Source organism: Peromyscus eremicus, chromosome 12, assembly GCF_949786415.1.
Source record: "Peromyscus eremicus chromosome 12, PerEre_H2_v1, whole genome shotgun sequence".
In the NCBI taxonomy this organism is placed as follows: domain Eukaryota; kingdom Metazoa; phylum Chordata; class Mammalia; order Rodentia; family Cricetidae; genus Peromyscus; species Peromyscus eremicus.
This window is the reverse complement of record NC_081428.1, coordinates 74,430,997-74,458,718: the sequence shown is the minus strand read 5'-3', so window position 1 is coordinate 74,458,718 and position 27,722 is coordinate 74,430,997. Positions and strand designations below refer to the sequence as shown.

Genomic DNA, 27,722 nt, shown 5'->3' with positions numbered 1-27,722 from the left:
ACAAAAACAAACTCCCAATGGATCAAAGACCTTAACCTGAAACCTGAAACTGCTAGAAGAAAACAGTAGTACCCTAATGATACAGGTGTAGGAAAGGACTTTCTGAACAGGACTCTATATGTCCAAGGATGAAGGCCAGCAATTGACAAGTGGGACTCCATGAAACCACAAAAGCTTCTGGTTTTTATTGTTTGGAAACAAGTCCTACAATAGATGAATGGATAATGAAAATGTGGCACATACACACTGGGAATACAAATCAGCTGCAAAGAAAGATGAAGTAACTTTGTGGGTAAACAGATGGAAGTAGAAAAGGTCAAATTGAGAGAGGTTACCCAGACCCAGAACGACATGCACCATATGGTCTCTTATTGAAGGTTCCTGGCTCCAAATCTTCAGATGTGAATACGTAGCCTATAGGAACTACAGAAACAAGGAAAGTAAAACAGAACCATTGTCAAGATAGGGAGGTAGGAGAACAATGGAAAGGGAAATGGGAGCAGGGAATCTCTAGGGTGGGAGAGGAGAGTAAATACAGAGGAGGGTGAAAGGAGGGTAAAGGGGAATAGCAGGACGCAAGTGATTTGATGGGGAAATGGAAAAGACAGGTTCTTCAGGGACTGAAGAGGGAGGTATATACAGAAGGAGGAGAGAGGTGGGTCAAATAACAATAAGGACATCTAGCCACATGGTGGTGGTGCACACCTTTAATCTCAGCATTCAGGAGGCAGAGGCAGGTAGATGTCTGTGAGTTCAGGACCAGTCTGGTCTACAGAGCTAGTTCCAGGACAGCCAGAGCTACACAGAGAAACCCTGTCTTCAAAAACAACAACAAAAAACCAACAAGGACATATGAAAAAGCTACAAGGAATCATACTATTATTTACAAAAAAATCCATAATACAAGAAATTGCGTGTATAAATATACATATATATATTTTAATGAACCTTTCTCATCTGGACTTTTTGTGCTCCCTCAAAGAGCCAAAGATCACCTAACAAAAACCCCAATAGCATACAGGAAAAGTTCTCTTCTGAGTTGTTGTCTAGGGCTAAGAGACTCCCAAAACATAGCCAGTTGCAATTTCCCTTGGCTACTCCTCAGAGGTGGAAGATAAGTCCCTATTGTTGAAGACACCAGGTACTGCAGAAACAGGGCCCAGAGGCCCAAGAGCTGGGACAGATTCGCAAAGTCCCCTCCCTGATGACTAGCTTTCATGGTATCTGAAGTCACTATGCAAGCTTCCAAGGGAGGGAGACAACCAACAGTCCTACCCAGCTATGACACCTGTGAGCCACATCAATGACCATCATGGCAGGATAACCCTAAAGATACAGTAATGGCACACATACCTTGGTGGTAACCAGTAGCTCTCTGATTGGACTTGACAAGTTCAACAAGAGGGAAACCATGCCTGGCACTGGAAACCTAGCTAGCTAATCAGTGCTAGTGAAGTCATGGTTATTGGAAGAGAGTCTACAAACACTAATTTACTAAACTAGCATGATCTCTATCAAAAGCCTATAATCATTTGTCCTTATACCCACAGATCAGTGTATTTTTCACCTTCATCAAGAAAACCTCTCTTCACAACACAAGGAGACTATTAGAGAAATTCACAAGCAATAAAAATGCAGAATTATAGAGCTCAGTCCCAGTGGATGCGTCTACAAAACATTCCTGCACCTAAGGCTCCGGGAACATTGTGGAAGAGGAAGTGGAAAGTTGTAAGAACCAGAGGATCAGGGAGTTTGCTGTGGGACTGTGTCTCCTAGTCATGTCTGGCCAGCATGACTGTCCGAACGTGAGCTGAACAAGGATGACACCAACGGACATGACAATCTAGATAGAGAACCCACGAGGCCGCAACCCTACAGAGAACTATACAGATAACTGAGGATGGCTAGAAATGGGAGGCGGCCTTCCCAGAGAAGTGCATACCAACTGATTCAGCGCCCAATGGTCAGCCCTGAAACTATACACACAGGTAGCATTATATGGACCGAACAGACTCTACTTAGGAATGCATATGTATATCCATATCCATATATGCACACAAATAACAATTAGTAAAAAAAAAAACCGGACATGAATTTGAAGGAGAGCAGGGAAGGGTATATGGGAGGGTTTGGAGGGAGGAAACAAAAGGGAGAAATGTTGTAATTAAATTATAATCTTAAAAAACTTTTAAAGGAAAACAGAAAAGAATAAAAATTCTCAACTTAACCACCCAGAGTTAGCTTGTGACTTTGTTTGGCATATATCCTGGCCGCCTTCCACCATATTCATGCTTATGTGTGTGTATTTTTAAATTAACAAATATACCAAGTTGTGCTTATATGATACCTTTTTATCATTTTTATTTTTACACAACATTTTGACAATTGATTCTGACCATATCTTCATGTCAATGTCATAATTGCTTCACAATCTAAGGTACAATTGTAACTGTAATATCATTACATATAACATTTTATACAATATATGGCTTTTCCTCTTAGAACAAAATGGAATCATTAAGATCTAGGTTGCTGGGTATAAGCTGGGTGTCTAGGCTAACACTTAGGTGTGTGTTAACTGCGTGGGAGCACACGCCTGTAGCCACACACTCTCCAGAGCTATAGTGATTGTCCTTTCTAGCATGAACTAAGGGTCTGTGTCTCCAGGGATTTAATGTCTACATTTTTCACAGGTGGGCCTTTATTCAGTGCACAATGAAGGATAGTCATCTCAGTGGATGACTTGAGCTTCACAGAAATTTTTACAAGAAACTTTTTGTAAAAATTTGAAGAGACAAAAAGAGAAAATAGGATAATGAGCCTTTATGCAAATATGTTCTGCAGTTATTAAAGTACAAATAATTCTGATAGGTGTGGCAGTACACACCTTTAATCCCAGCACTTGTGAAACAGAGTTCTGGGCCAGCCTGGTCTGCACAATGGGTTCCAGGCCAGCCAGGGCTACATAGTGAACCCCTATCTAAAAAACAAAAGAAAAAAATACTGATTTAGTTCACCTATTTCTTTTAATGGGGGATAGTCAAACCTGGCAAGCAAAACCCTGATGAACCATCATGTTCTTCTACTTAAATGCATCAGAATGTCTCCCTCACAACAAAGAGAGTCATTTCACATTTAACAAAATAATTGATTAAAAAAATTCCAATATCCAGGTCATTTTCATAGCTCCCTGATTATGTTAAGAATATGTTAGAATCTAAACTATTTGGGGGTTTGCTCCATTTATCATGTGTACCACACTGTGTGTCTTGCTACCCAACCAGGAGCTAAGATGTAGGTTTTGAAGTTGATTTTCTCAGGTAGTTGGTTTGGTTTATTAGGCAAGGACCCCCTTTAGCTGACTTTACTGCAACAAGAGCTCAGAATGTCAACTTGTGCCAGTTAGTGGTGCTGGTTGTGATCAGCGGCGCAGGCTATGTAGGTCTGAACTCTGTTTTAAGTTTTGATAAATCCTTCTTAAAGTGTGTGTGTGCACGTGTGTGCACATGTGCTATTTCATTCACAAATATAAAATGCTGATTTTATATTTCTGTCACTACTCCTGTGCTCATGAGCTTGAATTGTTCTAGGAAGGAAAAGCTCCCAACTATTTGGCTGTGTGCGTATTTTACACAGTGGAGGATGGCATGGCGCTTAAGTTCATTGTCATTGTTTTGTTACCACACAGTCCCTGACTTAAACTTGGAATTTCCTATTGGTGTCCCGATTTCTTTTCATAGGTCATTTAGAAAGCCATATTTGGGCACAGTTGCTCTCATCCCTGGGTTATTGGTACTTCCAGACCTTTGCAATAGAAGAGGAAATGCCTTTCTTTGAAGAGAAGAATTTTCACTTATTTCACTTTCAAATTTGAGACTCTGAGGTTTCTCTTCTTATATTATAATACTGCACATCAGGGTGGCCTTCTGCATCAACAATCATTTGCTTGGTCCTAACATATATGTATAATGATGCCACAGTCTCAATGCCCGTGTTCTACTCATAGGACCACTAAGCCCAGTGTGAGATGTGCTCTAGAGTCATGATGAGAGTACTCATCTGAAAACCAAAGAACTGGTGCTGCAGCCCTGAGGCCCTGAGTTTGATCCCCAGTGCCACCAAAAACCCCTCCGTTCACACTATGAGTGGTTGTGCTATCAATTCAGTATGCAGTTGTATTTGTGTTTGGGGACTTTTGTCTCTGTTTTTGCTTACATTGAGCAAATGATTGGGGCAAAGTTCCATGGCAAGGCATGTTCATAGTAGGTCTGCCACTTCTACCCAGTTCTCCCTGCAGCACTCACATGTTTACCTCCAGACTTCTGAATATAGCCAAGACTTACATGTTTTTCTATTGCTTTCCTAAAGAAGGCATCATAAACCATGCACACCCCTTGATTTAACCTCAGCTGTTCTAGACCCAATTCCTCATGTTCCTTCATATTACTGAGTAATTTGAGGCACTGTAGCTTATTGCTGTACCTTCCTAAACAGATGTTGAGGGTACCAGTCTTTCTATCATGAACAGTACAGTAATACAGGTACCTGTCTTGGGGGTAGGTTACATGAAATGAGGTTGCTAGGTCAAATACCCAGGAACATTTGTGATTTTGCTAGGTACTGCCAAATTTCCTTGCACAGAGGTAGCTTCTTCTTCATCACTCCCCAGACATGGCTTCACTGTGTAGCCCTAGTTGTCCTAAAACTCAATCTGTAGACCAGGCTGGCCTTGAACTCAAAGAAATCCACCTGCCTCTTCCTTATGAGTGCTGTGATTAAAGGCATGCATCACTACCATCCAGCTAGCTTTATTTTTAAATTAATTTGTGTGTGTGTGTGTGTGTGTGTGTGTGTGTGTGTGTGTGTGTGTGTGCGGTTGTTTGACCTGTGTTGGAGCCCACCTAGGTTTCCTGGTGGCTTTATCCTGCAGGTCTGCATATAGAGGATGATTGGACCACGGGCCTGCATATCAGGTGTTTGGAAGGGTCTACACTCTGGGAAAAAGTAGGGGTGGGATAGCCCCCAACAGATGGCACCAGTGAGCAGAGACAAAGACAAAAAGAAAATCCAGAGTACTTGGCAAAAGGGAGAGTTAGGTCTTCACAATAAGCAGTTGGTTCAGTCCAGTTTTGTAGTGAAAAAAGTTAAATGAGGCAGGGGTTTTATCCTCAGGAGAAAAAGAAAAAACGGGATGAAAGGATGCCCAAGTGCTGCAACAAATGTTTGTCTTTGTCTATGTTTCTCTGTCTATGTTTTTCTCTCTCTTTAGTGAAGTAAGTCATAAGTTTAGTTTGAGATATTAGGGTAGAATAAGCTTTAGGTATATACATTGTGAAGGCTTAGGTGAATTTAGAGTGGAGCAGGTTTTCCCAGCCTGGGACGCAGAGAGTAGTGTCCCTGGCAGACTGCGAGTTTGGCAGTCTGAGGGGCTGGCTTCAGGAACTCCAGAAGTCACTGAGAACGGTGGACACCAGAGGCAGCAAAACAGTCACAGCCAGGCATCTGCAGCTGAGACCCGAGGAACATCAGTACAGCGCAGGTGGCAGATGCCCCAGGGCCTGCAAGCTTTCTGCAGAAAGAAAGCAGCAGTGAGGAGAGGAGTGGAGACTCTAGGGCAGGTAGCAGCTTGAAGTGCAGCCAAGGCTTCATTAGACCCTAGTGGCTGGTGCAGGCCTGTCTCTTGAAACCACAGTCCCTGGTGGTTGGAGCCCCGAGACAGCATGGGAAAAGTGGAGAGCTGAGCAGGTGACACAGCAGAAGTGACATGGGAGAGGCTAAGTGCCAAGTGGGCAGCTGGAGTGCTGGAGCCCAGGGAGCTAGAGCCATGCTCCAGGCTGAACAGCCAGATCAGGGCTCTGCAGGAACTGCTGAGACACAGCTTGAGCTCCCAGCAGTAGGGTGTGGCTGGAGCCATGGAGTCACCTGGGGTTACATTCGTCATGCAACAAGAAAGCATATAGAGGTTTCCAGGACCCAGAGTGCTGGAAGCAGGTAATGGGACCCAAGGAAGCTGTAGTAGTGGCTGGATTTCCTCCCAGAACCAGGGTTGCTGTAGGAAAGCAATGGCTCATAGCAGCTGAAGGAGACAATTTTGAGCCTGTGTGGCTGTGAGGTGATTGAAAGCTTTCTAGCCTCGGGACACAGAGGTCCTGGGAATGGCCTGGTTTTGGGAGGCACAGACATACTGGGACTGTAAAAGCTGTAAAACTGAGCTAGCAGCAAAAGCTTTGCAGTTTCTGTTTGCTGGCTAAAAGAAAATCTCTTTTAAGAGGACTTTTCACCAACTAGCTCTTGTGGAGCTATTAGCTTTTGCTATGAGGGAAAACTACTATAAAATGCTGTTGTAATTGAAAGTACCTCTGTCTGTGAGAATGAAAGTTGCAGAGACACTTGTTTGAACTAAAATTGTTAACTGCAAAAAGTTTTTGGCTGTGAGAAATGCTTCTTCCTTTTTGGAAGTAGAAGTGTAGAACCAGAATTTATTTTTTTGAACTTTTTGAACTTAAAAAAAAAAAAAGAGATACAACTACAAAAAGGTTTTGGTTATGGTTCAAGAATTTATTTGAATTTTTGGATTTAAGAAATGAATTGCACAGGGGTGATTTCATTGCAATGGGACAACTTTGAGTTTACTTATGTGTATAGACTCTATCAATGGTGATGACTTAGGAACTGTTTTATGGAATTATTTGTGTTAAAAATGGAACTGTTGAAATGCAAAAATTTATTTTTTTTCTACCTAGGCTCACGATATAGTTTTGTGTATGCATATATGCTTTATTAACTGTGGTGATTCATGAACTGTTTTGTGTTAAAAATCGAACTGTTTTATAGAACTGTTTATATAAAAATGGAACTGTTTATAGAATTGGTTTTGTGTTACAAATGGAAGTGTTTAAATGGAGAAGTTGGGTTTTTTTTCTAACTAGGCTTGAGATTTAGCTTAAAAAATTATAAAGAAACCGGGGAATTAATATTCCTTAGTCTATTTAATTTAAAAAAGTATTTTCTTGTTGAGTGGATTAATGTTATGTTTTGTTAGTAAGAAATTCAAATGGTTATACTAAGAGATTACTTTAAAGTGTAAAGAGTTTTATTAAGGAATTGCTTTTGGATGTTTTGCTAAAGTTTTTAAAGTGTTAATGGTTATATTGAGAATATTGCTTTTAAATGTAGGTTTGTAGGAATTATAACTGTGTATAATAATATTGATGTCTTTTGTGGTTAAGGATACCTTCTGCATCTCTTATTGCTTACTTCTCTACCTATTTCCTAAGTCTGTACCCAGGAAAAGCAAGTAGTTGATCTTAGTTGTAAGTGAAATACTTACTTCAAAATAGGGGTCCAACTATATTTAGATTTTATATTTCTGAAATATTAGTCCAAAAATGAGATGTTTTTAAGTTTTTTAAAAAAGAATTTTGTTGTTTTATTTAACTTACTTTGGAGAGTTCCCAATTAATTACATTTTAAGGCTAGATGAAAGAGAAAAAGAAAAATTTTCACCATCACCACTGAAAAAAAAGAAGAAAATAAAAACAGAATTTTATATATCAAATAAAGCGTAAAAGGTCTAGGGGCCGAGTAGTACGCAGAGGGAAGTGAAGGTAAGAGGCATGTAGCTGACCAAGAAGCACATACAAGGACATGGAAAGTATCAGCCACTACCACTGCATGTATGTGTAGAATTTTGTAGAATAGAGCCTACCCCAATACACTCTGAGCAGGTCAACCATACTAGGTGGAAACTGAAAACCATACATTCATTATATTACTCCATAAATGTAGACTAAGGAACAATGTATTCGGACTGTTGTGTACTAGGCTTAAAAGAAAAAAAAACCTTTCCAGCCTACAAAGAGATTTCGGTCCAGGAAAAACTATAGCATGAGGTGCATTGCTGTGGGATGTTCTGTATGGCAAATGTGTTGCTGATTGGTCAATACATAAAACACTGATTGGTCATTGGCTAGGCAGGAAGTATAGGCAGGACAAGGAGGAGAATAAAGCTGGGAAGTGGAAGGCTGAGTCAGAGAGACACTGCCAGCCGCCACGATGACAAACAGCATGTGAAGATGCCGGTAAGCCACGAGCCACGTGGCAAGGTATAGATTAATAGAAATGGATTAATTTAAGCTGTAAGAACAGTTAGCAAGAAGCCTGCCACGGCCATACAGTTTGTAACCAATATAAGTCTCTGTGTTTACTTGGTCAGGTTTAAGAGGCTGTGGGACTGGCAGGTGAGAAAGATTTGTCCTGACTGTAGGCCAGGCAGGAAAACTCTAGCTACAGTGCATAGTACAAGGATCTATTGAATGGAATGATTAGAACTCTAGTAGGTCCAAATATAGAGATATTTCCCAAATTACAAACTAAGGCAGTTGTAGTGTGAGGCCATGCAGTAGTTCTGAAGCTCTGAACTTTATCTATTGTGAATTAAGTGGGGCAGACTGATTGGAAAGAGAGAGATTATGGAAAGAGATTTGCCAATATTTCCATATTTAAAAAGTCCTTAGGCTCAGGGTCTGGTATTTAAAATAGCTGTAGGGCAGCTGGTTAGCAGCTTGCCCAGGTTCAATCCCCAGCAACACAAACGTGAAAGAAAAACATCTATGGCCTGACTAGACCTTTCTTTGTGCTTATTTTATCCAGAAGTTTCTATTGAAGAAGCTTGATAGCCCAGCCAGGACTGAATGAACTACTAGTGACTACCTTGAGAACAAGAAGAGTATGTGTCATCTTAATAATGAATTAAGAACTTCATCCTTTTGTATAATTTTTTTTGTCATCAGTGTTGTGATTATTAGTGTGTACATCCTTGTGTATTTTCATTGAACTTGTAAAAGTACTCCTATGTCCAACTATCTATGCTTGTAATAAGCCAGCCTCTCACTACTCAAGGTTTAAAGTAGTAATAATGTGTGTGTGTGTGTGTGTGTGTGTGTGTGTGTGTGTGTGTGTTCTCAAGACCCTGACATTTGTCAGGACCCAATAGGGCTAACTGGTATTCATTCCTTAATGTCTAGGATTTGGCTGAAATGACTTAAAACAGTTGGGACTCTTTTCTATTCTGACCAAGAAGACGCAACAGTTGTGATAGGAAACAAGAAGACAGAACCCCAGACCATCCCAGCTGATGAAGAGCCAGGATGATGCAAGCTGCAAGACAAGGTAAGTAAGTTTCAAAAGAAAGTACTGAGGTCAATTTCTTCCCCCAAAGGAGGAACCTGAGAATTTGCTGGGCTTTTTGCTGCTTCCTTGGAAGTGACATGGGGGAGTTCTGACTCTGCTTGGCTCTTTCATGTCTCTGAATTTAGCATAACTACTTCCCTATTCTGAAGCCCAGACCAAGGCAAATTCTCTGTCAAGAAAGGTGGTCTTCACATATACAGAATAAAGAGATGATCTTTTCAAGGTATGGTTGAGGAAAAGTTTTTGTTTTTGTTTTTGTTTTTATTTTTGTTTTTTTGACAGGGTTTCCTGGATCTCACTCTGTAGACCAGGCTGGCCTTGAACTCACAGAGATTTGCCTGGCTCTGCCTCCCGAGTGCTGGGATTAAAGGCATGTGCCACCACCTCCTGGCAAGGAAAAGTTTTTTATTGAATATATGAGGGAGAGTACAGCCAGAAGTGTCTGGAAGAGTCCAGAGAAGGGAGAGAAAATAGTAGACTAAACATGACCAGTATACTGAACTGGGCCATGGGGGGAGCACCAAGAGAGGGGTCCAAGAACCAAGAGAGAAGAGAACCAAGACAGGGGCTGGAGAGATGGCTCAGTGGTTAAGAGCACTGGCTGTTCTCCCAGAAGTCCTGAGTTCAATTCCCAGCAAACATATAGCCACTCACAAACCATCTGTAATGAGATCTGGTGCCCTCTTCTAGCACGCAGGTGTACATGCAGGTAGAACACTGTATACATAATAATAAATAAATAAATCTGAAAAAAGGGAGAGAGAATCAAGACAACAAAAAGAGGGCACATGTCCAAAACGGCAAGGCCCTACAGGGATGAGAAGCTGGGGAAAGGGAAACCCATGAGCTGAAGAAGTTTAGGGTAGGGGTTGGGGTAAGAAGAGCTGAGAGGAGTCATGGACTCTATAACAGGTATTCGCAATGCTGAGAGAGTCTAGAGGCCAGCATGTTCTTTGGTGTGTTAATAGGTACCAGTCAGCCATTTGTCCCCAGTTTCTTTTGGACCTGACACACTAATAACACAGTTGAAGCACAAAAGAATGAGAGAAATAAGCACAAGAATCCACCTGTGTGTCTTTCCTGACCTCCTTCAGTCCTGTGGGGTCAGGCCTTCATGGTCAGAAAAATCCATTGGAGACAAACCCATCCCCCCAGTTCCTTGGGTTATTTTGTTTTTGTTCTTGTTTTTTTGTTTGTTTGCTTGTTTGGTTTGGTTTGGTCTAAAAAAAAGAAAAAGAGGCTCAGAGTGACAAGGTTCAGGGTAGAAGCTGCATTTCTCACTATGGAGACTGAGCTCCAGGCTATCCTATGAGCACAAATGTAAGCAAGAGTTCCCCTAATTTTCTTCTTGTGTTCCAGAGGAAGGTTCAAGAGGGTTCTGGAGAGACTCAACTAGTTGTGAACTCAGTGAGTGGATTGATACCTGAGAAAACAGAGAAGCATTGTACAACCTGGGGTGGAATGTTATCTAAGGATACAGAGGCACAAGGAAATGAAAGGGGAAAGGATGGGGGAAGTGAAGCTGGGAATGGGAAGCCAGGGGAGAGGTTATCTTTAAGGATACAGTCAGGAAACCCCTGTTGTTTTACTGTCAGCTTGGCAGCTGCATCTGAGTCTAAGGCTACTTTAGCTGCTGTCTACAGCTCTGCAGTCAGTGCTCCTCTACTCAGGCTGCGGCTGGTGGGACTTCCCGTCCTTCTGACATCGGTTCTGCCACTGCCATCAAATGTAGGTTTTAACTAAGTCTCTATCGTTCTATTTACCAATAAAGACTTGGGAGTCAGATGATGGGGTGAAAACCTGCTAGCTCAGAGATGCCTAAAAGCAACCAACTGACTGACCTTCCTCTTTGGCTAGTGACCCAGCAAGATTATCTCTCCAGCTGTTCCAAACCCAAAAGACTGCCAATACTCCAAATCTCCCTACTACTTCCTGTCTGTCTGTCTATCTGTCTTCCTGGCTCCCTCATACTCACTATGGCTAACTCCTGTCAATTAGTTGCAGGCTCTGAAGGTTTTAACTTTAACATAGTAAAATTACATATAACAAACAAGAATTACAGTTACAGGCTGAAGAGATGGCTCAGTGGTTAAGAGCGCTGGCTACTCTTCCAGAGGAACCAGGTTCAATTCCCAGCAACCACATGGCAACTCATAACTGCCTGTAACTCTAGTTCCAGGGGATCTGACACCTTCACACACACATACATGCAGGCAAAACATGAATGCATGTGAAATAATAATAAATAAATTTAAAAAAGAATTACAGTTACAATATCTAGTCTATTTGTATTTTGTAAAATTAAAGAAAATATCTATCTTATATTTGTGAGTCTAAAGTTTCATATCTACCTTATCTCTTATCATAACCAAGGAAAACCATAATTATAACTATTTAGTCTTCAACTACATCAAAGACTTCAGAAGGATATACTATTACCTAAGTAAACAGGAAGAACATTGTAAGCAACTTCCAAAAATCTAGAATGTCAAAGACAGTTGCCTGGACAGTCACCCAAAGTTCTGCAATGTTGGGTCATCCATCTTCAGCCTATGGGTCTAGAGTCTTTCAGTCACTTTTCTCTGTGTCCTGTAGAATGTCTGGCAGTTTCCTCTGTGAAGCAGGAACCTGAAGGACCATCTCACCTTGCAAAGTTCAGTGGTCACCTTCCTATGGGTCTTGTATGTTCAGTCAATACAACATTTTGTCAAGCAGTCCAGGCAAGAACAGTTTCTTGCCCAAATGGCTATTTTTGCCAAGAAGAAGATAAATTCCATATGGAGTGTCTTTGACGCTCATCTTTCTTTGAAGTAAATCAGTGCTGCCAGGAGCAGACATGTCTCGTTGTCCAGGAAAGTCTAAGTTTTTAAAACATTTAAATGCATATTCTGTGGGTCTTTGAAGTGTTTGAAGATTACCTACCTAATTGAAATGTATCTATATATATCTAGAAAACTTAACTAACATGACTATAAGTTTGATTATCATGGATTATTAATTATTAATCTGTATTTCTCAACTATACACTACAATTTCAAATGAGTTGCACAAACAAAATACTTTAAATAAGAATAGAAATATACATACAGTATAACAAAATTAACTTTAAATTTGTATCAATAAACTAAAATCCATAGCAATGTAAAACATTTTAAACAAGTTGCTCTTTAAAAGTAGGTTCAACAATTCACCCTTTTATCCTATCATATCTATATCCTATATTTTCATATCATATCCTCCTTTCTTCTTTTAGAAAGATACTGACTATGACCAATAACAATTTGTAACCAACAACCTAAACAAAGACAAACATCCATAATCCATTATTTGGGAATGTGGGCATAGTGTTCTAGGCTACTTCCTGCTGATAGGGGGCACTGGTAGTCTTATGGGGATCCTGAAAAAATTTGAGATAATGGTCAAGTCCTGACTGGAGTAGTCTGTGAGACTGCATTGTCTGAGCCAGTTGCCTTGAAACAGTTCTGGATGTTGGATCATCTGGGCCATGTTGTCATCAGAGACCTTTCAGGGGGTCTTGACTGGTCAAACCATATTAGCCTGGAAGCAGTCCACAGGTTTTCATCTTCTTTGGAAACAAAAGCAGAACCTCTTTCCCAAAGCAACATATCCTTAGACATACAATTTGAAATCGAGATACCTTTAATATATACATATTGATTTAACTCAGCAATTTTTACAATCAAATGTCTCTCTGCAGTTAAAAATCCCAAAGACAACATAATCCAGACTCTCTGTGTGATATCCATCTTTACATGGGTTATTTTTTATACTACCTTTACTGTCTCTTTAAAGATTTTCTTTTTTAAAACTATCTATTCCTTTATATAACTGCATATATTCCTTTTTCTCTCTTTTCCAAGCCTATGTACATTTTTACACACATTGTAAACTATTCCATCTGAACCTGTCTTATTGTGAACCTATTGCTTTAAATTGCAGTATTACTAGGACTGAAATGGCAGCTTTGGCTGCTGGCTCCACCCACCTCAGCTTCCCAATATGGCAGAACTATGTTTACAGCCAGCTCTGGGAACTATGCTTACCGCCAACTCTGATAAGCAGTGGGTCTATGCTTTCATCGAGCAGCATGTAGCCCAGAAACCTCTCTCTCTCTTTCTCTCTTTTTTTGTCTGTACTAGCAAAGGTTAAATCCACCACGTAGCATAATGTTTGGCTTGGAGAGGCCTCTGTGTACCACGGGAATGCATCATGCTGCAGGTCAAGCCCACACACTGCTGCAAACCCGCCATACTGTAGCTCACAGCTTGCCTGAGAGACACAACTAGGAAGCTGTTTTTAGCTCTGTTTTAGAATCTTTTTTTTTTTCAAGCTTTCTCAGGTTTTAGGTGGAAACACTTGCTCCACAGTGGGCACCATTTGTAGCTGAAGATTTCCTGTGTCCTGCCCAGTCTGTAGCAGCTAAGACCTAAGTAAACACACAGAGGCTTATATTAATTAAAACTGCTTGGCCATTAGCTCAGGCTAACTACTGACTAGCTCTTATATTTAGATTAACCCATTTCTATTAATCTATGCATTGTCATGTAGCCTGTGGCTTACCTGTTCTCTGACACCTTGTTCTTTGGGTGACTGGATCAAGTCTGCCAACTCCTCCCTTCCTTCTCCCTGTATCTCCATTTTGCTTTCCTGTGCAGCCTTATTCTGCCTGCCTATAGGCCAAATCAGCTTTTATCATCAACCAGTGAGAGCAGCACACATTCAGCATACAGAAGGATCTTCCCACAGCAACTGGGTCTTGGGAAATTGGTGTCATGAGAAATGAATTTATATAAGTCCTGCACATGAGAGAAAGTGTGGTATTAGGCTGAGTTTAACTTATTTCACTTAAAAAAGATTTCAGTTGTACCTCTTTTCCTAACAAATGTCATGATTTTATTTTTATTTACAGGATCACAAAATTCTACTGCGAATATGTATCATGCTTCCTTTATCCATTTCTTGTTGATGGGCATCTAGGCTGGTTCTATTTCAGGCAATTATAAATAGTACAGCAATAAATGTAGGTATGTAGGTAAGGTATTTCTGTCTATGTTAACTTAGCACCCTTCAAATATATACATAAGAGTGACATAGGAGCCTGAAATGGTCATTCAGTGTTTAATTTGTTGAGGCGCCTCCATACTTATTTCCGTAGTGGCTGCACAGGTTTGGTTTCCCACCAGCAATGATAAGGGTTCTCCTCACACGCCCTTCTCTCTTGAATTTGATGTTATTTGTTTTCATGATCATGGCCATCTGACTGGGTTGAAATGGAATTTCAAAATACTCTTGTGTCTCCTTCATGACTTGGAACACTTTTCCAAGTATTTATTGCCCATTTGTATTTCATTTAAGAATGGTCTGTTCAGTTCATTGGTCCATTTACCATTTCAGGTGCTTTGTTTTCATCTGTTCCATTTTTGCAGTTCCTTATATATATCCTAGAAAGCAATGACTTGTTTTTTGTTTTTTGGGTTTTTTTTTGGTTTTTCGAGACAGGGTTTCTCTGTGTAGCTTTGCGCCTTTCCTTGAGCTCACTTGGTAGCCCAGGCTGGCCTCGAACTCACAGAGATCCGCCTGGCTCTGCCTCCCGAATGCTGGGATTAAAGGCGTGTGCCACCACCGCCCGGCACAATGACTTGTTTTATGAGTAATAGGCAGATTTTTTTTTCCCCATTCAGTAGGTTGACTCTTCATTCTAGTGTTGTTTCTTTTGCTGTGCCAAAGATGTTTTAATTTCATGTAATCTCTCATTTGTTAATTTTTTTTTTTTGAGACAGGGTTTCTCTGTGTAGCTTTGCGCCTTTCCTGGAACTCACTTGGTAGCCCAGGCTGGCCTCGAACTCACAAAGATCCGCCTGGCTCTGCCTCCCGAGTGCTGGGATTAAAGGCGTGCGCCACCACGGCCTAGCTCATTTGTCAATTCTTAGAATTATTTCCGATGTATTAGAGTCCTTTTCCAAAACTGCTTGCCTATTCCTGTATCTCAGGTGTTTTTCTTAGATTTTCTTGGAATAGTGGTAAAGTTTCTTGTCTCACTTTAATATCTTTGATCCATTTTGAATTGATTCTGTGGAGGGTGAGAAATAGAGATCTAATTGTGTCCTTTTACATGTTAATCATTTCCTCAGAACTATTGGTAAAGGAGGCTATTTGGTCTCCAATCTATATTTTGGACAGCTTTTCCAAAATGATATGACTGTGACTCTAAGGCTTTCCCTTGCTCACAAAGTAAAGATGTTGGATCCTTTCTTTTTTGCCCATGACTTGGGTAATTTCCATAATTTACTGAATTGAACCCTCACTACTGAGACATCTTCATTAGCAAGATAAACATTTTATAATCTATCTCATGTTAAAAAGAAATAAATCTTCCTTAATTTGTAACCTCCTACAGCTTTACTACATTTTCAAATTTGTCACAATAATTTTCTGTATCATTTAATCCATATGCCCCCATTTCCTCACAGTCACTGCTTCTTTGAATTCACACTTTGAAGCACTTTATATCCACCTGCTCATCAAAACTGTACTCAGGATGGTGTGGCTGGCAATACATAGATTAATAGAAATGGGTTAATTTAAATAGTAAGAGCTAGTTAGTAATAAGCCTGAGATGTTCAGCCAAGCAGTTTGTAATTAATATTAAGCCTCTGAGTGATTACTTTAGAAGCAGCCATGGGATGGGGTGGGACAGAAAAAAGCCTCCATTTACACCAACCTCCTGCCACCTCTGTCCTGAAAATACTAGCTTTGCTATAACAACCCCACAATTTCCTGTTGTTATTATTATTTTTTGTTTGTTTTTTTCGAGACAGGGTTTCTCTGTGTAGTTTTGGTACCTGTCCTGGATCTTGCTCTGTAGACCAGGCTGGCCTCTAACTCACAGAGATCCACTTGTCTCTGCCTCCCGAGTGCTGGGATTAAAGGCGTGTGCCACCACCGCCCGGCACTCCTGTTGTTATTTGACCAGACCATATATGTAGGATATTACCCAATGAGAATCTCCCTTCAAGATTTTTATGTAAGTTGTTTCTCAGGATTTATGGGCTGGGAGCTTGGTCTCCAGTATGGCAGTGTCGAGAGCCTAATGGAAAGTAATTAGTGATGTTTTAATTTAGGCACAGTGGCTGAGCCCTCATGTACTGCTATTTCAGCCGGCAATTGCAACTCTGCAGTTATGGGCCTGCTTCTCCAGCAGTGGCCTTGGCTGCTCAGGCCACAGCCTGGTGGGAATTCTGTTCCCGCAGGCACCAGCTCTGTCACTGCCATTGGAGGTAGCTTTAACTAAATCTCTATCGTTCTATTTATAAATAAGACTTGAAATTCAAAGGCTGGGATGAAAACCTGTGAGCTTAGAGAGGCTGAGTAGCCAAAAAGCTAACCTTCTCTCCTTGCTTCTGCTTGCCAAACCAGAAAAACCTGTTCCACTCCAAATCCCTCCCTCCTACTTCCTGTGTCTCTCTATCTCTCCTGGATGCCCTCTGATGCTGTATGATCACTTTCTGTCAACTAATTGCTAACTCAGCCTCCTGATCCAAGGTTAATTTTATTTAATCAACACAGTGCAAACTCAGGGCTCACAGTGTGATCAAATATCCCCCAACAAATTAGAACATGGCAGGCCCCACCTCAGGAATGGATTAATGCTGTATACAGAGAGTGGGCTGGATCTGTCAGGAGTTAATTCCTGGTGGATCATGTAGTTAGAAATAGACATGCCTGCCCTTAACTCATACACCTTTTACACATGTCTGGTACCCTTTCTGATTTTCTGTGACTGTGCAACACAGTCAGAGGACTCTTCCTAGGATATCAGACAGCACTATACTATGTAGACTTTCTAGCTACTAGAATCATGAGTCAAATAACATTTTTTTCTATATTGTCCAACATCAGTTTTGTTGTCCTGACAGAGAGTATACTAAGAGATATAACAGAGATAATTCAGTCTTTTTCATCATATAAGTACTAAAGTGGTAATCAAGACCTGTTAGTGCCTGTGTTTCTCAATTTGTGAAGCTGGTAAAAGTGAAGGAAGTCCAGAGCTGGGGAGATGGCTCAGTGGTTAAAAGTCACTTTCTATTCTTGAAGAGAACCCTGTTTTTGTTCCCAGTACCCACATGGTGGCTTACAGCCATCCTTAACTTCATTCTGAGTGACATGGCACCCTCTTCTGGCCTCCACAGGTACAAGGCACAACACACACACACAGTGCATATATATTTGCAGGCAAACCATTCATACAAAAAACAAATAAATGAAGAGTCTTTAAAAATTGAATGGCGGGGTGGTGGTGGCGCACGCCTTTAATCCCAGCACTCGGGAGGCAGAGGCAGACGGATCTCTGTGAGTTCGAGGCCAGCCTGGGCTACCAAGTGAGTCCCAGGAAAGGCGCAAAGCTACACAGAGAAACCCTGTCTCGAAAAACCAAAAAAAACCAAAACAAAAATTGAATGAAGCCCACATGTAGAAAGGAGAAGAGATTGCTGGGGAGAGCCCTAGAGGTCTACGGGTCCTAGGTTGAAATTGTTCCATCCCATATTTAGGAAGTGGAACATCTCAGAGTCCTTCCAATAAATTATTTGCCACTTGTGACTAAGCAGTTCAAATCAAATAGAACAGGCCCAAACTCAGTGCTATTGGTGGAATAGGCATTGGCTCTACTGAGAAAAGTCTTGAAAGATGAAGAAAAAACCAGACACTGCTCACTATGGAGCATCATGACAAGCAGATGTCATGTGTTAGGTTTTCAGTAAGCAAGTTGCCAGTGTCTTCTCCATCCTAATCACTCTGCTCTCTTCTATTGGTGACAGGACTGAGCTGTACCTAGAGCTTCAATTCCATATGGCCTAGGTGGGACTTCCCTTGCTCACAAAGTAAAGACATTGGATCCTTTCTTTTTTGCCCATGACTTGGGTAATTTCCATAATTTACTGAATTGAACCCTCACTACTGAGACATCTTCATTAGCAAGATAAACATTTTATAATCCATCTCATGTTAAAAAGAAATAAATCTTCCTTAATTTGTAACCTCCTACAGCTTTACTACATTTTCAATTTGTCACAATAATTTTCTGTGTCATTTAATCCATATGCCCCCATTTCCTCACAGTCACTGCTTCTTTGAATTCACATTTTGAAGCACTTTATATCCACCTGCTGATCAAAACTGTACTCAGGATGGTGTGGCTGGCCAACCGTGAAGTGAGACGCAACAAAGGAAATTCTTGGATTCTAGCAACGCAGATGTAACAGGTGTAGAATGGTGAGGTTGGTCCAAAATGTGCTCAATTCTAGGGCTTCCTATCCTCACCGTTTCTCTAGTATTTCTTTCCCACAGACTCTAGACTCATATATCCAGTTGGCTACCTGGCTTTTCTACTTAAAAGTGTAACAGGCATCTCAGGCTTTAAAATCTCCAAAGGAAATTTGACTTCCCTCCTGTCTGTTCCCACAGTGTTCCTTATCTTATGAAAAGCATCATCCTCCATTGCATCCAAGATATTTAGAACATTTGCCTTTCTTCCCTGTTAACCACATGCCCAAAGCTTGGCCTTGGGAAAATAGTAGAGAGAAGTATGTGTCACAGGAAAACATTCCCACAGGAATGAGGGACTCAGCCATTTCTTCCTGCCATAATACTCCAGAGGAAATCCAGTTTATAGGGGACCATTGTTTTGATGTTCTGATAGCCAAAGGGAAGAAAACAAGTTGTTCTATTTAGAATATTTTTACTCTTGCAAGTAGGGTTACCTATAAAGCCTTTGCTTTCTAATACACTTGGGGGACTTCTATCTATCTAGTGAAATGTAAGCTCCAAAGGAAACTTCCTTCCTTTGTCATTCTTGACATCTCAGGCACCAACCCTAGCTGCAGATAGCTTTAACAGCCATATGTCTCCACCATTAGAAAGTCTTGGGGGGTTTCCAGAATCTTTTCTTCCCATTTCCTATTTCTCAAGCCACTTTAGCTCTCATATATTTTTTAAGCAGGGAGGTTAGACATAAAGCACTTGGCCAAGTTTCCCACTGAGGGCAAAGTCCCATCCTTAGAGCACAGTCCCCCTTGTAGATCTTAGTTTAGATGCAGAAGAATTAATGATGAGTGGTAAATTCTGTCATTTCATTCTGTATATTCTACTCTGCCATACCTGGAAACTGTAGAGGAAGAAGGGAGTGTAAGGGCTCAAAGCAGTGATTCCAAGTCACAAAGCATCTACTTCTATAACCATCCTGGCAGGCATGAAATAATGTAGAGATATACTTTTGGTCCTCCCTTTGGTATTAGGACACTGATACCATTGATGCCAAGAATCTCATACTGAGAGAAGGAACAAGCTAGGACCCTTGAGGAAGCCAGGAGGACTTATTTTCTGAAAAGAAACTTAAAATGTATCATATCACTTTTCAGGAGACTGAAGCTCAGACAATGGTAAAGGGGGTCAGGAGGGAGGGAATACCTTGACCAGCACTGCTGAGCTATGGATACCTCTTGACTTTGTTTAAAACTAAACCTCTGATAGGATCCTGAGGATGGTTTTGATGGAGGAGTCAATAAACCTCTTCGTTCCTCTTCACAATGTACTATCATAGCCAACATCAACAGGCCTTCTTAGGGTGCCATCTTGTGTTGTTCAGTGGGACTATGGCAGAGCAGTCAGGGCAGCATTCATGGGAAGTGGTCCAGTGGGGCTGAAGCAAAGAAAAGAGTTAATTTATCAGTCTTTCATTTCTGCTTTCCAGTACTAATTGTGTCTTTAATTGATTAGGGAGTGTCTTAGTTACTTTTATATTTCTGCGATAAAACATCATGGCCAAGGCAACTTATAAAAGAAAATATTTAATTTGGGGCTTAAAGAGTCTATGACCATCATGGCAGGAAGCATGGCATCTGGGAGGCAGAAATGGCACTGGAACAGTAGTTGAGAACTTGCATTTTGATCCACAAGTAGGAGGAAAACACACACACACACACACACACACACACACACACACACACACAATGGCAAAAGGTCTTTTAAGGCCACACCTCTTAATCCTTCCCAAACAGTTCCAACAACTGTAGACCAAGTGTTCAAATATATGAGCCTATGGAAGCCATTCTTATTTGAACCACCATAGTGGGATTCAGAGTCACGGTTTGGACCCTAACATGGGTACCACTTACACACCAAGTATAGGAACTGTACAGCTGAGGATGCCTAAAGAGATCTTCCTCTAACCTATTCTACCCCTCTGTTACAAGCTGGGTGGGTTAGCAATTCTAAAGAGCTATGCTGATCACCCCAAGCTTATGAAAAGCCTCTTGAGGCAATCCCAGGCTTGTTCTCCTAAGAACAAGAGGGGCTGAGCTCCAATAGACACATAGACAATCTAATCAAGAGGCTAGCCCTTGTAACCATATGACCACATTTTAGAATATCTGTACTCTTTCCAGGATGGTTGCATTTAAAGCCATCATGCAGTCAAACGAACCTATGATGTTGGGGAGGACAAAAAGACCCACAACTGGACAATGTACAGAGAGGGGAATTTTGGAACACTCAGTCCTAAATGATATGTCTTCATCAAGTCTGCCCCTCGTGACTCAGGGACCTATGCAGAAGAGGAGGTGGAAAGATTTCAAGAGCCAGAGGTGACAAACCACTCCAAGGAAACACTGTCCTCCAGATGTAGCAGGATTGATGCACATGTGAACTCGTAGAGCCCGTGGTAGCACACATGGCACCTTCACAGGGGCGAGCCACACAGGGTCCCAACTCTGAGAGGGGGAAGTGAACAGGATTCCTAACCCAGAAGCTATTTGCAAGCAATACCTATGGGCAAAGGAAAAATAAGTTTTCTACAATGTCAAACAGATGGCGTTTGCAGAGTTCTTGGCCTAAGCCCTCATGTTGATGATAGACTTCACTGACCACACTGCTTACTGTTCCGTGCATTATAAAAGCTTCTGCACAGAGCTTGTTGCTCATTCTGGTGTGACCTCCTGGTGTACAGACTTGCCTTTCTGTATCACTCAGCTCCACGGCCATCACCTAGCAGCGGTGAAGTAAATAAACTTCCAATTAGATGATGATGAATGAGTACAGTGTGTATTGGCACCTTCCCCACACTCTAACTTCCAAGGCCTTTGTGAAGTGGTAGAGAAAGCTGAGTTACTCGGGCCTAAGTGTTACATAGCTACTACAATATTAGTAGACTTGAAGGACATCATAATTAATAGTTTAAAACCCAGGACTACAACTACAGTCAACTAATCAATGGTCAAGAAGAATGGGACCTGAGTCATATCTCTGACCCTGGAAGGGAACATGACATCTTGAATGGCTAAGAAAACTTTAATTGATAACTGCCAAAACCTGGTTCTGGAGAAACCTGGTAACTGCCAATACCTGATTATTGAGAAAATGACCTTAGTTTAAAAAAAAAAAAAAAAAAAAAAGATCTGATCTCCGTTAGGGAATCTTGAAAAGCATGGTCCTGAAATCTCAAACTGCTAGCCACAGATTGCTGCAACTTGGCATCACAGAGCTGCAGCCTATTGCCCTGTGACCCACACTTTAACCTGAACCAAACTTTAGTCAACCAGAACTGCTCTTATTTGTATGACTCTGATTTGCACAGGCCCTATTCACATGGCCTGGAATGCATAATTGAGGATTGTGTGCACTACCGTTTATGTTGACCTCCCAGACTAGGTAATCTGAACTGCATTTCTTTGCATGGGATGAACTACATGCCAGGAAAGTACACAAGGAAAGTCCCCCTTACTATAAAAGTAGTTTGCTCAAATGGAGACATCCCCCACACCTGTCTCCCGCCCGCTGCCCTGTGCTCTAGGTGATACTGTAGTTACTTCCCAGCCTGCTTCCCTCTTGTAGTCTACTCTATAAACTATTATTCCTGTTCTGGGCTAAAGAGTGAATTTGTTAACTCTACACTTATGCCTTCCCTACTACTGTAGTGGCTGAACACTCAGCCTGCTACAAAAATCTTATAAAATTACTATCTAGCAAGAGGCTTCTGATAGTGAGCAAGGGATACCATATTCACTTCCCATAAGAATCAATCCGAATGGTCTTGTCAATCACCCACACAGGATAACACCCATGAGGGGGCTTTGGAATAAAGCTTGCTTAAAACATAAATTGACATAATAGTATCTTTGGTCACTGTTAACTTACCCCTGTTGAGAGTGCCAGACTTTACTCTGTAGTAAGGACTGTCTACCTCCTGTACTATACTCTAAAATGTCTCATCAGAATTCTCTCCATAGAGATAACAAGGACCAGGGAGAAGAGGCAGAGCCAGGGTGAAGTTTTTCATGTATTTTTTTTCTTCCACAAAAGGGGAGAAAAATTGGGTAAAACTTGGACTGGTCTTTTTGTGGCAAGGATGTGGGGAAAGGAGAAAACATTTTCTTTGGTGGTGGGAGTGCAAATTTTTACAGCCACTATGGCAGTCAGTGTGGTGGTTCCTCAGGAATCTGGGAATAGATCTACCTGAAGATCTAAATATGCCACTCTTGGGCATGTACCCAAAGGATTCTACCTCCTCCTACAGAGAGACTTTTTCATCCACATTCATTGCCGTTCTAGTCTAGATGATGTCCATTGACTGATTGAGAAGATATTGAAAATGTGGTACATTTACACAAAGGAATTTTGTGTTTTTTTTAAGCTGAATGAAATTCCATTGTATAATTAGACTAGAACATCCTTGCCAGCATGAGCTGCCATTTTTTTTTTTTTTTTTTTTTTTTTTTTTTGGTTTTTCGAGACAGGGTTTCTCTGTGTAGCTTTGCGCCTTTCCTGGAACTCACTTGGTAGCCCAGGCCGGCCTCGAACTTACAGAGATCCGCCTGGCTCTGCCTCCCGAGTGCTGGGATTAAAGGCGTGCGCCACCACCGCCCGGCCAATGTTTTATTGATAGATTTTGGTTGACTGGTATAAAATGAAAGTAGTTTTAATTTGCATTTCCCTGATGGCTAATGATGTTCAAGATTTCTTTAAATGCTTCTGAGCCATTTGTGTTTCATCTCTTGAGAATTCTATGCTTAGTTCTATACCCCATTTTGAATTGGGTTATTTTCTTGTTGTTCAGTTGTTTTAGTTTTTTATGTATTTTAGATACTAAGCCACTATTCAATACATAATTGGTAAAGATCTTTTCCCATTCTATAGCCTGATACTTTGTCTGAATGATGGCATCCTTCGCCATACAGAAGCTTTTCAACTTCATGAGGTCCCAATTAGTAACTGTGGGTCCTAGTGCCTGTGCTACTGGTATTCTGCTCAGGGAGCATTTTCATGTGCCAATGGGTTCAAGACTATTCCCCACTTTCACTTCTATCAGATTTGGTGTATCTGGCCTTATATTGAGGTCTTCAGTCCATTTGGAATTAAGTTTTGTGCAGGATCATATGTATGGATCTATTTGAATTCTTCTACATGTAGCTGTCCAGTTTGACCAGCCGCATTTGTTGGAGATGCTTTCTGTTTTACAGCTCTGGAGGGAAAGGTATTCTGACTGTTCAGGTAGTCAAGCTATACCTGGAGCTGCAATAGGACAGCTCAGCTCCGGAGAGAAAGGTATCCTGTTTGCAAAGTCAGGCTATACCTGAAGCTGGGATGCAGTAGGGGATGGTCTCCCTGCAGTATATAGCAATCCTGCTCCTCTCTTGGAGAAAGCCATCACAGTTGAGCTTTGTTCTGCCTCCCCACCCCCACGTTTAGGAGGACTTCCCAGAAGAGCGCTGCTGCTGCTGCTGCTGCTGCTGCTTCTCCTCTCTGGCCCAAGATGTTGCTTCTTCTGCTTCACTCTGCTAAATGGGAAACCCCTGCAGAAATGTAGCAATCTCCTCAGGCTCTGGTGGAAATCTGTTACATTTTTCTGCTCCACCCTGCTCAGTCCCCTAAGGGATGTCTCAGCAAGGTTCTTCTGTTCTGCACCTGCAAATGAAGATCTTCACCTAACACTCTTTTAAGAAAGAGCTTTATCACTCTGGAAGTTGCAAACAGCCCAGCACCAAAGTTCACACTGAAACCCTGCTGGTGGCCCTTTCTGATTTCATCTCTGTAACGCCACTGCTCAGAGGCACACAGGTAAGTTTGGTTTCTAACATTTTTTGTCAATTATAAGTTTTTGTTTTTAATGTTTTGAGGTAGGCAATTGGTTCCTTTATTGAAGTACAAATTGAGAAAAAAGAAAATGCTATTCCTTTAAGTCCAGTATACAACTCTACCAGCTGCACTAGCAGACAGCTGACAGGACTGGAGTTAGAAGAGACAAGAGTATTGAATCTTGGGAGAACAAAGAAAGAGATCCCATGATAAATGAAGGCACTGTGAGAATAGGGAGAAGCAGAGTGCTAGGGAGGTCCCCAGGAATCCACAAGGATGACTCCACCATAGACTACTGGTAATGAGCTGACCTACTCTGGTGATCAGATGGCTGAATACCCTAACTGTCATCACAGAGCTCTCATCCAGTGACTGATGGAAGCAGATGCAGAGATCCACAGCCAGGTCCTAGGTGGAGCTCCAGGAGTCCAATCAGTGAGAGAGAGAGAGAGAGAGAGAGAGAGAGAGAGAGAGAGAGAGAGAGAGAAGAGAGAGAGGAGAGAGAGGGGGGGGATTCTATGAGCAAGAGATATCAAGACCGTGATTGGAAAAAGTACAGAGACAACTAGCCAAACTAGTGGAAACATATGAACTGTGGACCAATAGCTGAGGAGCCCCCATGGTACTGGACTAGGCCCTCTGGATAAGCAAGACAATTGTTTAGCTTGAAATGTTTAGGGGGCCCCCAGGATTGGGACCTGTCCCTAGTGCATGAGCTGGCTTTTTGGAGCCTAGTGCCTATGGTGAGACACTATGTGCAGCCTTGGTGCAGGGAGGAGGGGCCTGGACTTGCCTTAACTCTGCTGACTCCCTATGGGAGACCTTGCCTTGGAGGAGGTGGGAATGGGGGGTGGGAGGAGGGAGGACAGGGGAATCTGTGGTTGGTATGTAAAATGAATAGAAAATCTCTTAATTAAAAAAAAAAAAGAAAAAAAAAGAAAGAGATATATTAGGAAGGAGGAGTCCAGGTGAGTGGCTGCTTCTGCCAGGGTGGGAAGGAACAGCCCACAACTGAACATGCAGAGATGTTTATATAGGGCTTCTTAGGGGTGGAGTTTCTTGATGGAGAAGATTTTCTGCTTAGAGATTGGTTAGTTTTCCTGCTCAGGGATTGGTTGGTTTCCTTGATCAGAGGCAGAGATGGCTTTGGTTTCAGGGTCAAACTCTGTTTCTTTTACTGGCCCTTTTCAGCTTTTTGTCTCTAATTCTAAGACTAGGGCATATTTATTTCACTGGCTCTGATTCGAGGGACAAAGTATGTTTCTTTGGCACTGGTTTCAGAGTCAGGGCATGTTTCTTAGGTTCTGGGTTCAGAGATAAAGTGTTTCTTTCACTGGGTCAGGTCTCAGATTCAGGGTGTGTTTCTTTCACTGGCTCTGGGTTCAGGGCCGGAGTGGGTTTCTTTGGCTGGCCCCCTTTCCCTACAATAAGTATGGATCTATTTGAATTCTTTTACATGTAGCTATCCAGTTTGAACAGCAGTATTTGTTGGAGATGCTTTCTTTTTTTCAATTGTGTATTTCTGGCTTTTTTTTTTTTTAATCAAAATCAGGTGCCCATAGGTATGTGTACTTATTTCTGAATCTTCAATATAATTCCATTGATCAATGTGTCAGTTTTTATGCCAATACTGTACATACTCTGTAGTACAATTTGAGGTTGGGGATGGTGATATCTCCAGCAGTTCTTTTATTATTCAGGATGGTGTTAGCTATCCTGAGATTTCTCTCTCTCTCTCTCTCTCTCTCTCTCTCTCTCTCTCTCTCTCTCTCTCTCTCTGTTTCCACATGAAGCTGAAAATTATCTTCAATTTCTGTGAAGAATCGTGTTGAAATTTTTATAAGACTTGCATTGAATCTGTAGATTGCTTTTGGTAGAATGGCCATTTTTTACAATATTAATTCTACCTATCCATGAGCATGGGAGATCTTTCCATTGTCCAATGTCTTCTTCAATTTGTCTATTCAGTGTCTTAAAGTTTTTATTATATGTCTTCCACTTGGTTAGGGTTATCCCAAGGTTTTTTTCATTTATTATTATTATTATTATTAAAGAGATTTTTCTATTCATTTTACATACCAACCGCAGATTCTTCTGTCCTCTCTTCTCCCTCCCCCCAGCCTTCCCCCAACCAAACCCCCATTCTCACCTCCTCCAAGGCAAGGTCTCTGAGAGGTGTTATTTTCCTGATTTCTTTCTCAGCCTGTTTGTGATTTGTATATAGGAAGGCTACCAATTTTTGTGTGTTAATTTTTAATCCTGCCACTTTTCTGAACATGTTTATTGACTGTAGAAGTTTCCTGGAGGAGTTTTTAGGGTAATTTATGTATTTAATCATATCATCTGCAAGTAGAGATACTTTGACTCTTTTCCTGTTCATATCCCCTTGGTTTCCTTCAGTTGTCTTATTGTTCTTGCTAGGACTTCAAGTAGTACATTGAATAGGTATGCAGAGAGTGGACATTTTTGTCCTGTTCTTGATTTTGGTGGAAATGCTTTGGGTTTCTCTGCATTTAGGTTGCTGTTGGCTGTGGGCTTTCTGTAAGTCACCTTTATTATGTCAATGTATGTCCTTGGTGTCCCAACTCTTCAGGAAGGAGTGTTGGATTTTGCAAAGGGTCTTTTCTGCATCTAATGAGGTGACCATATGGTTCTGGTCTTTCAGTTTGTATATATGGTTCATTACATTGATTGATTTACCCATGTTGAACCATCCCCATGTCTCTAGAATAATGCTAACTTGGTCATGATGGATAATCTTTTTTATGTGCTCTTGAATTTGGTTTTTTAGGTATTTGTTGAGAATTGTTCCAGCTATCTTCATAAGGCTTGCTGGTCTATAATTTCCTTTATTGTTGAGTCTTTGTGTGGTTTAGTTTTCAGGATAATATTGGCCTTATAAAAAGAATTATGCAGTGTTCCTTCAGTTTCTATTTTTTTGTAATAATTTGAGGAGTAATGGAGTTAATTCTTCTTTAAGGCCTGATAGAATTCTGTGCTGAATTCATCTGTCCATGAACTTTTTTTGGAGTAGGAGACTTTTAATGCTTTATTTCACTAGGTGTTATTTCACTAGGAGGGCTATTTAAATTGCTTATTTGATCTTGATTTTACTTTAGTAGGTTATATATATCAAGAAATTCATCTGTTTCTTAGGTTTTCCAGTTTGGTAGAGTACAGAATTTTTAAGGTATGTCCTTATGATTCTCTATGTTTCCTTGGTGTCTGTTGTAATGTTCCCTCTTTTGTCTCTAATTTTATAAATTTTGATCCCCTTCTCTATATTTTAGTTCATTCGGCTAAGGGTTTGTTAATTTTATTGTCTCAAAGAACAACTTCATTTCATTAATTTGTGTGTGTGTGTGTGTGTGTGTGTGTGTGTG

General features: G+C 41.1%; 1 protein-coding gene across 1 annotated transcript in view; it reads left to right on the top strand.

Annotated features, from left to right (window-relative positions):
- The first annotated feature begins 9,026 nt into the window (after positions 1-9,026).
- LOC131922282 (PH domain-containing protein DDB_G0287875-like) overlaps positions 9,027-27,722 on the top strand; it is a 67,877-nt gene continuing 49,181 nt past the window's right edge. The window contains exon 1 of the mRNA XM_059277043.1: positions 9,027-9,171. Within this exon, the coding sequence (XP_059133026.1) occupies positions 9,150-9,171 (22 nt within the window). The 5' untranslated portion in view covers positions 9,027-9,149. The remainder of the gene's footprint in view (positions 9,172-27,722) is intronic.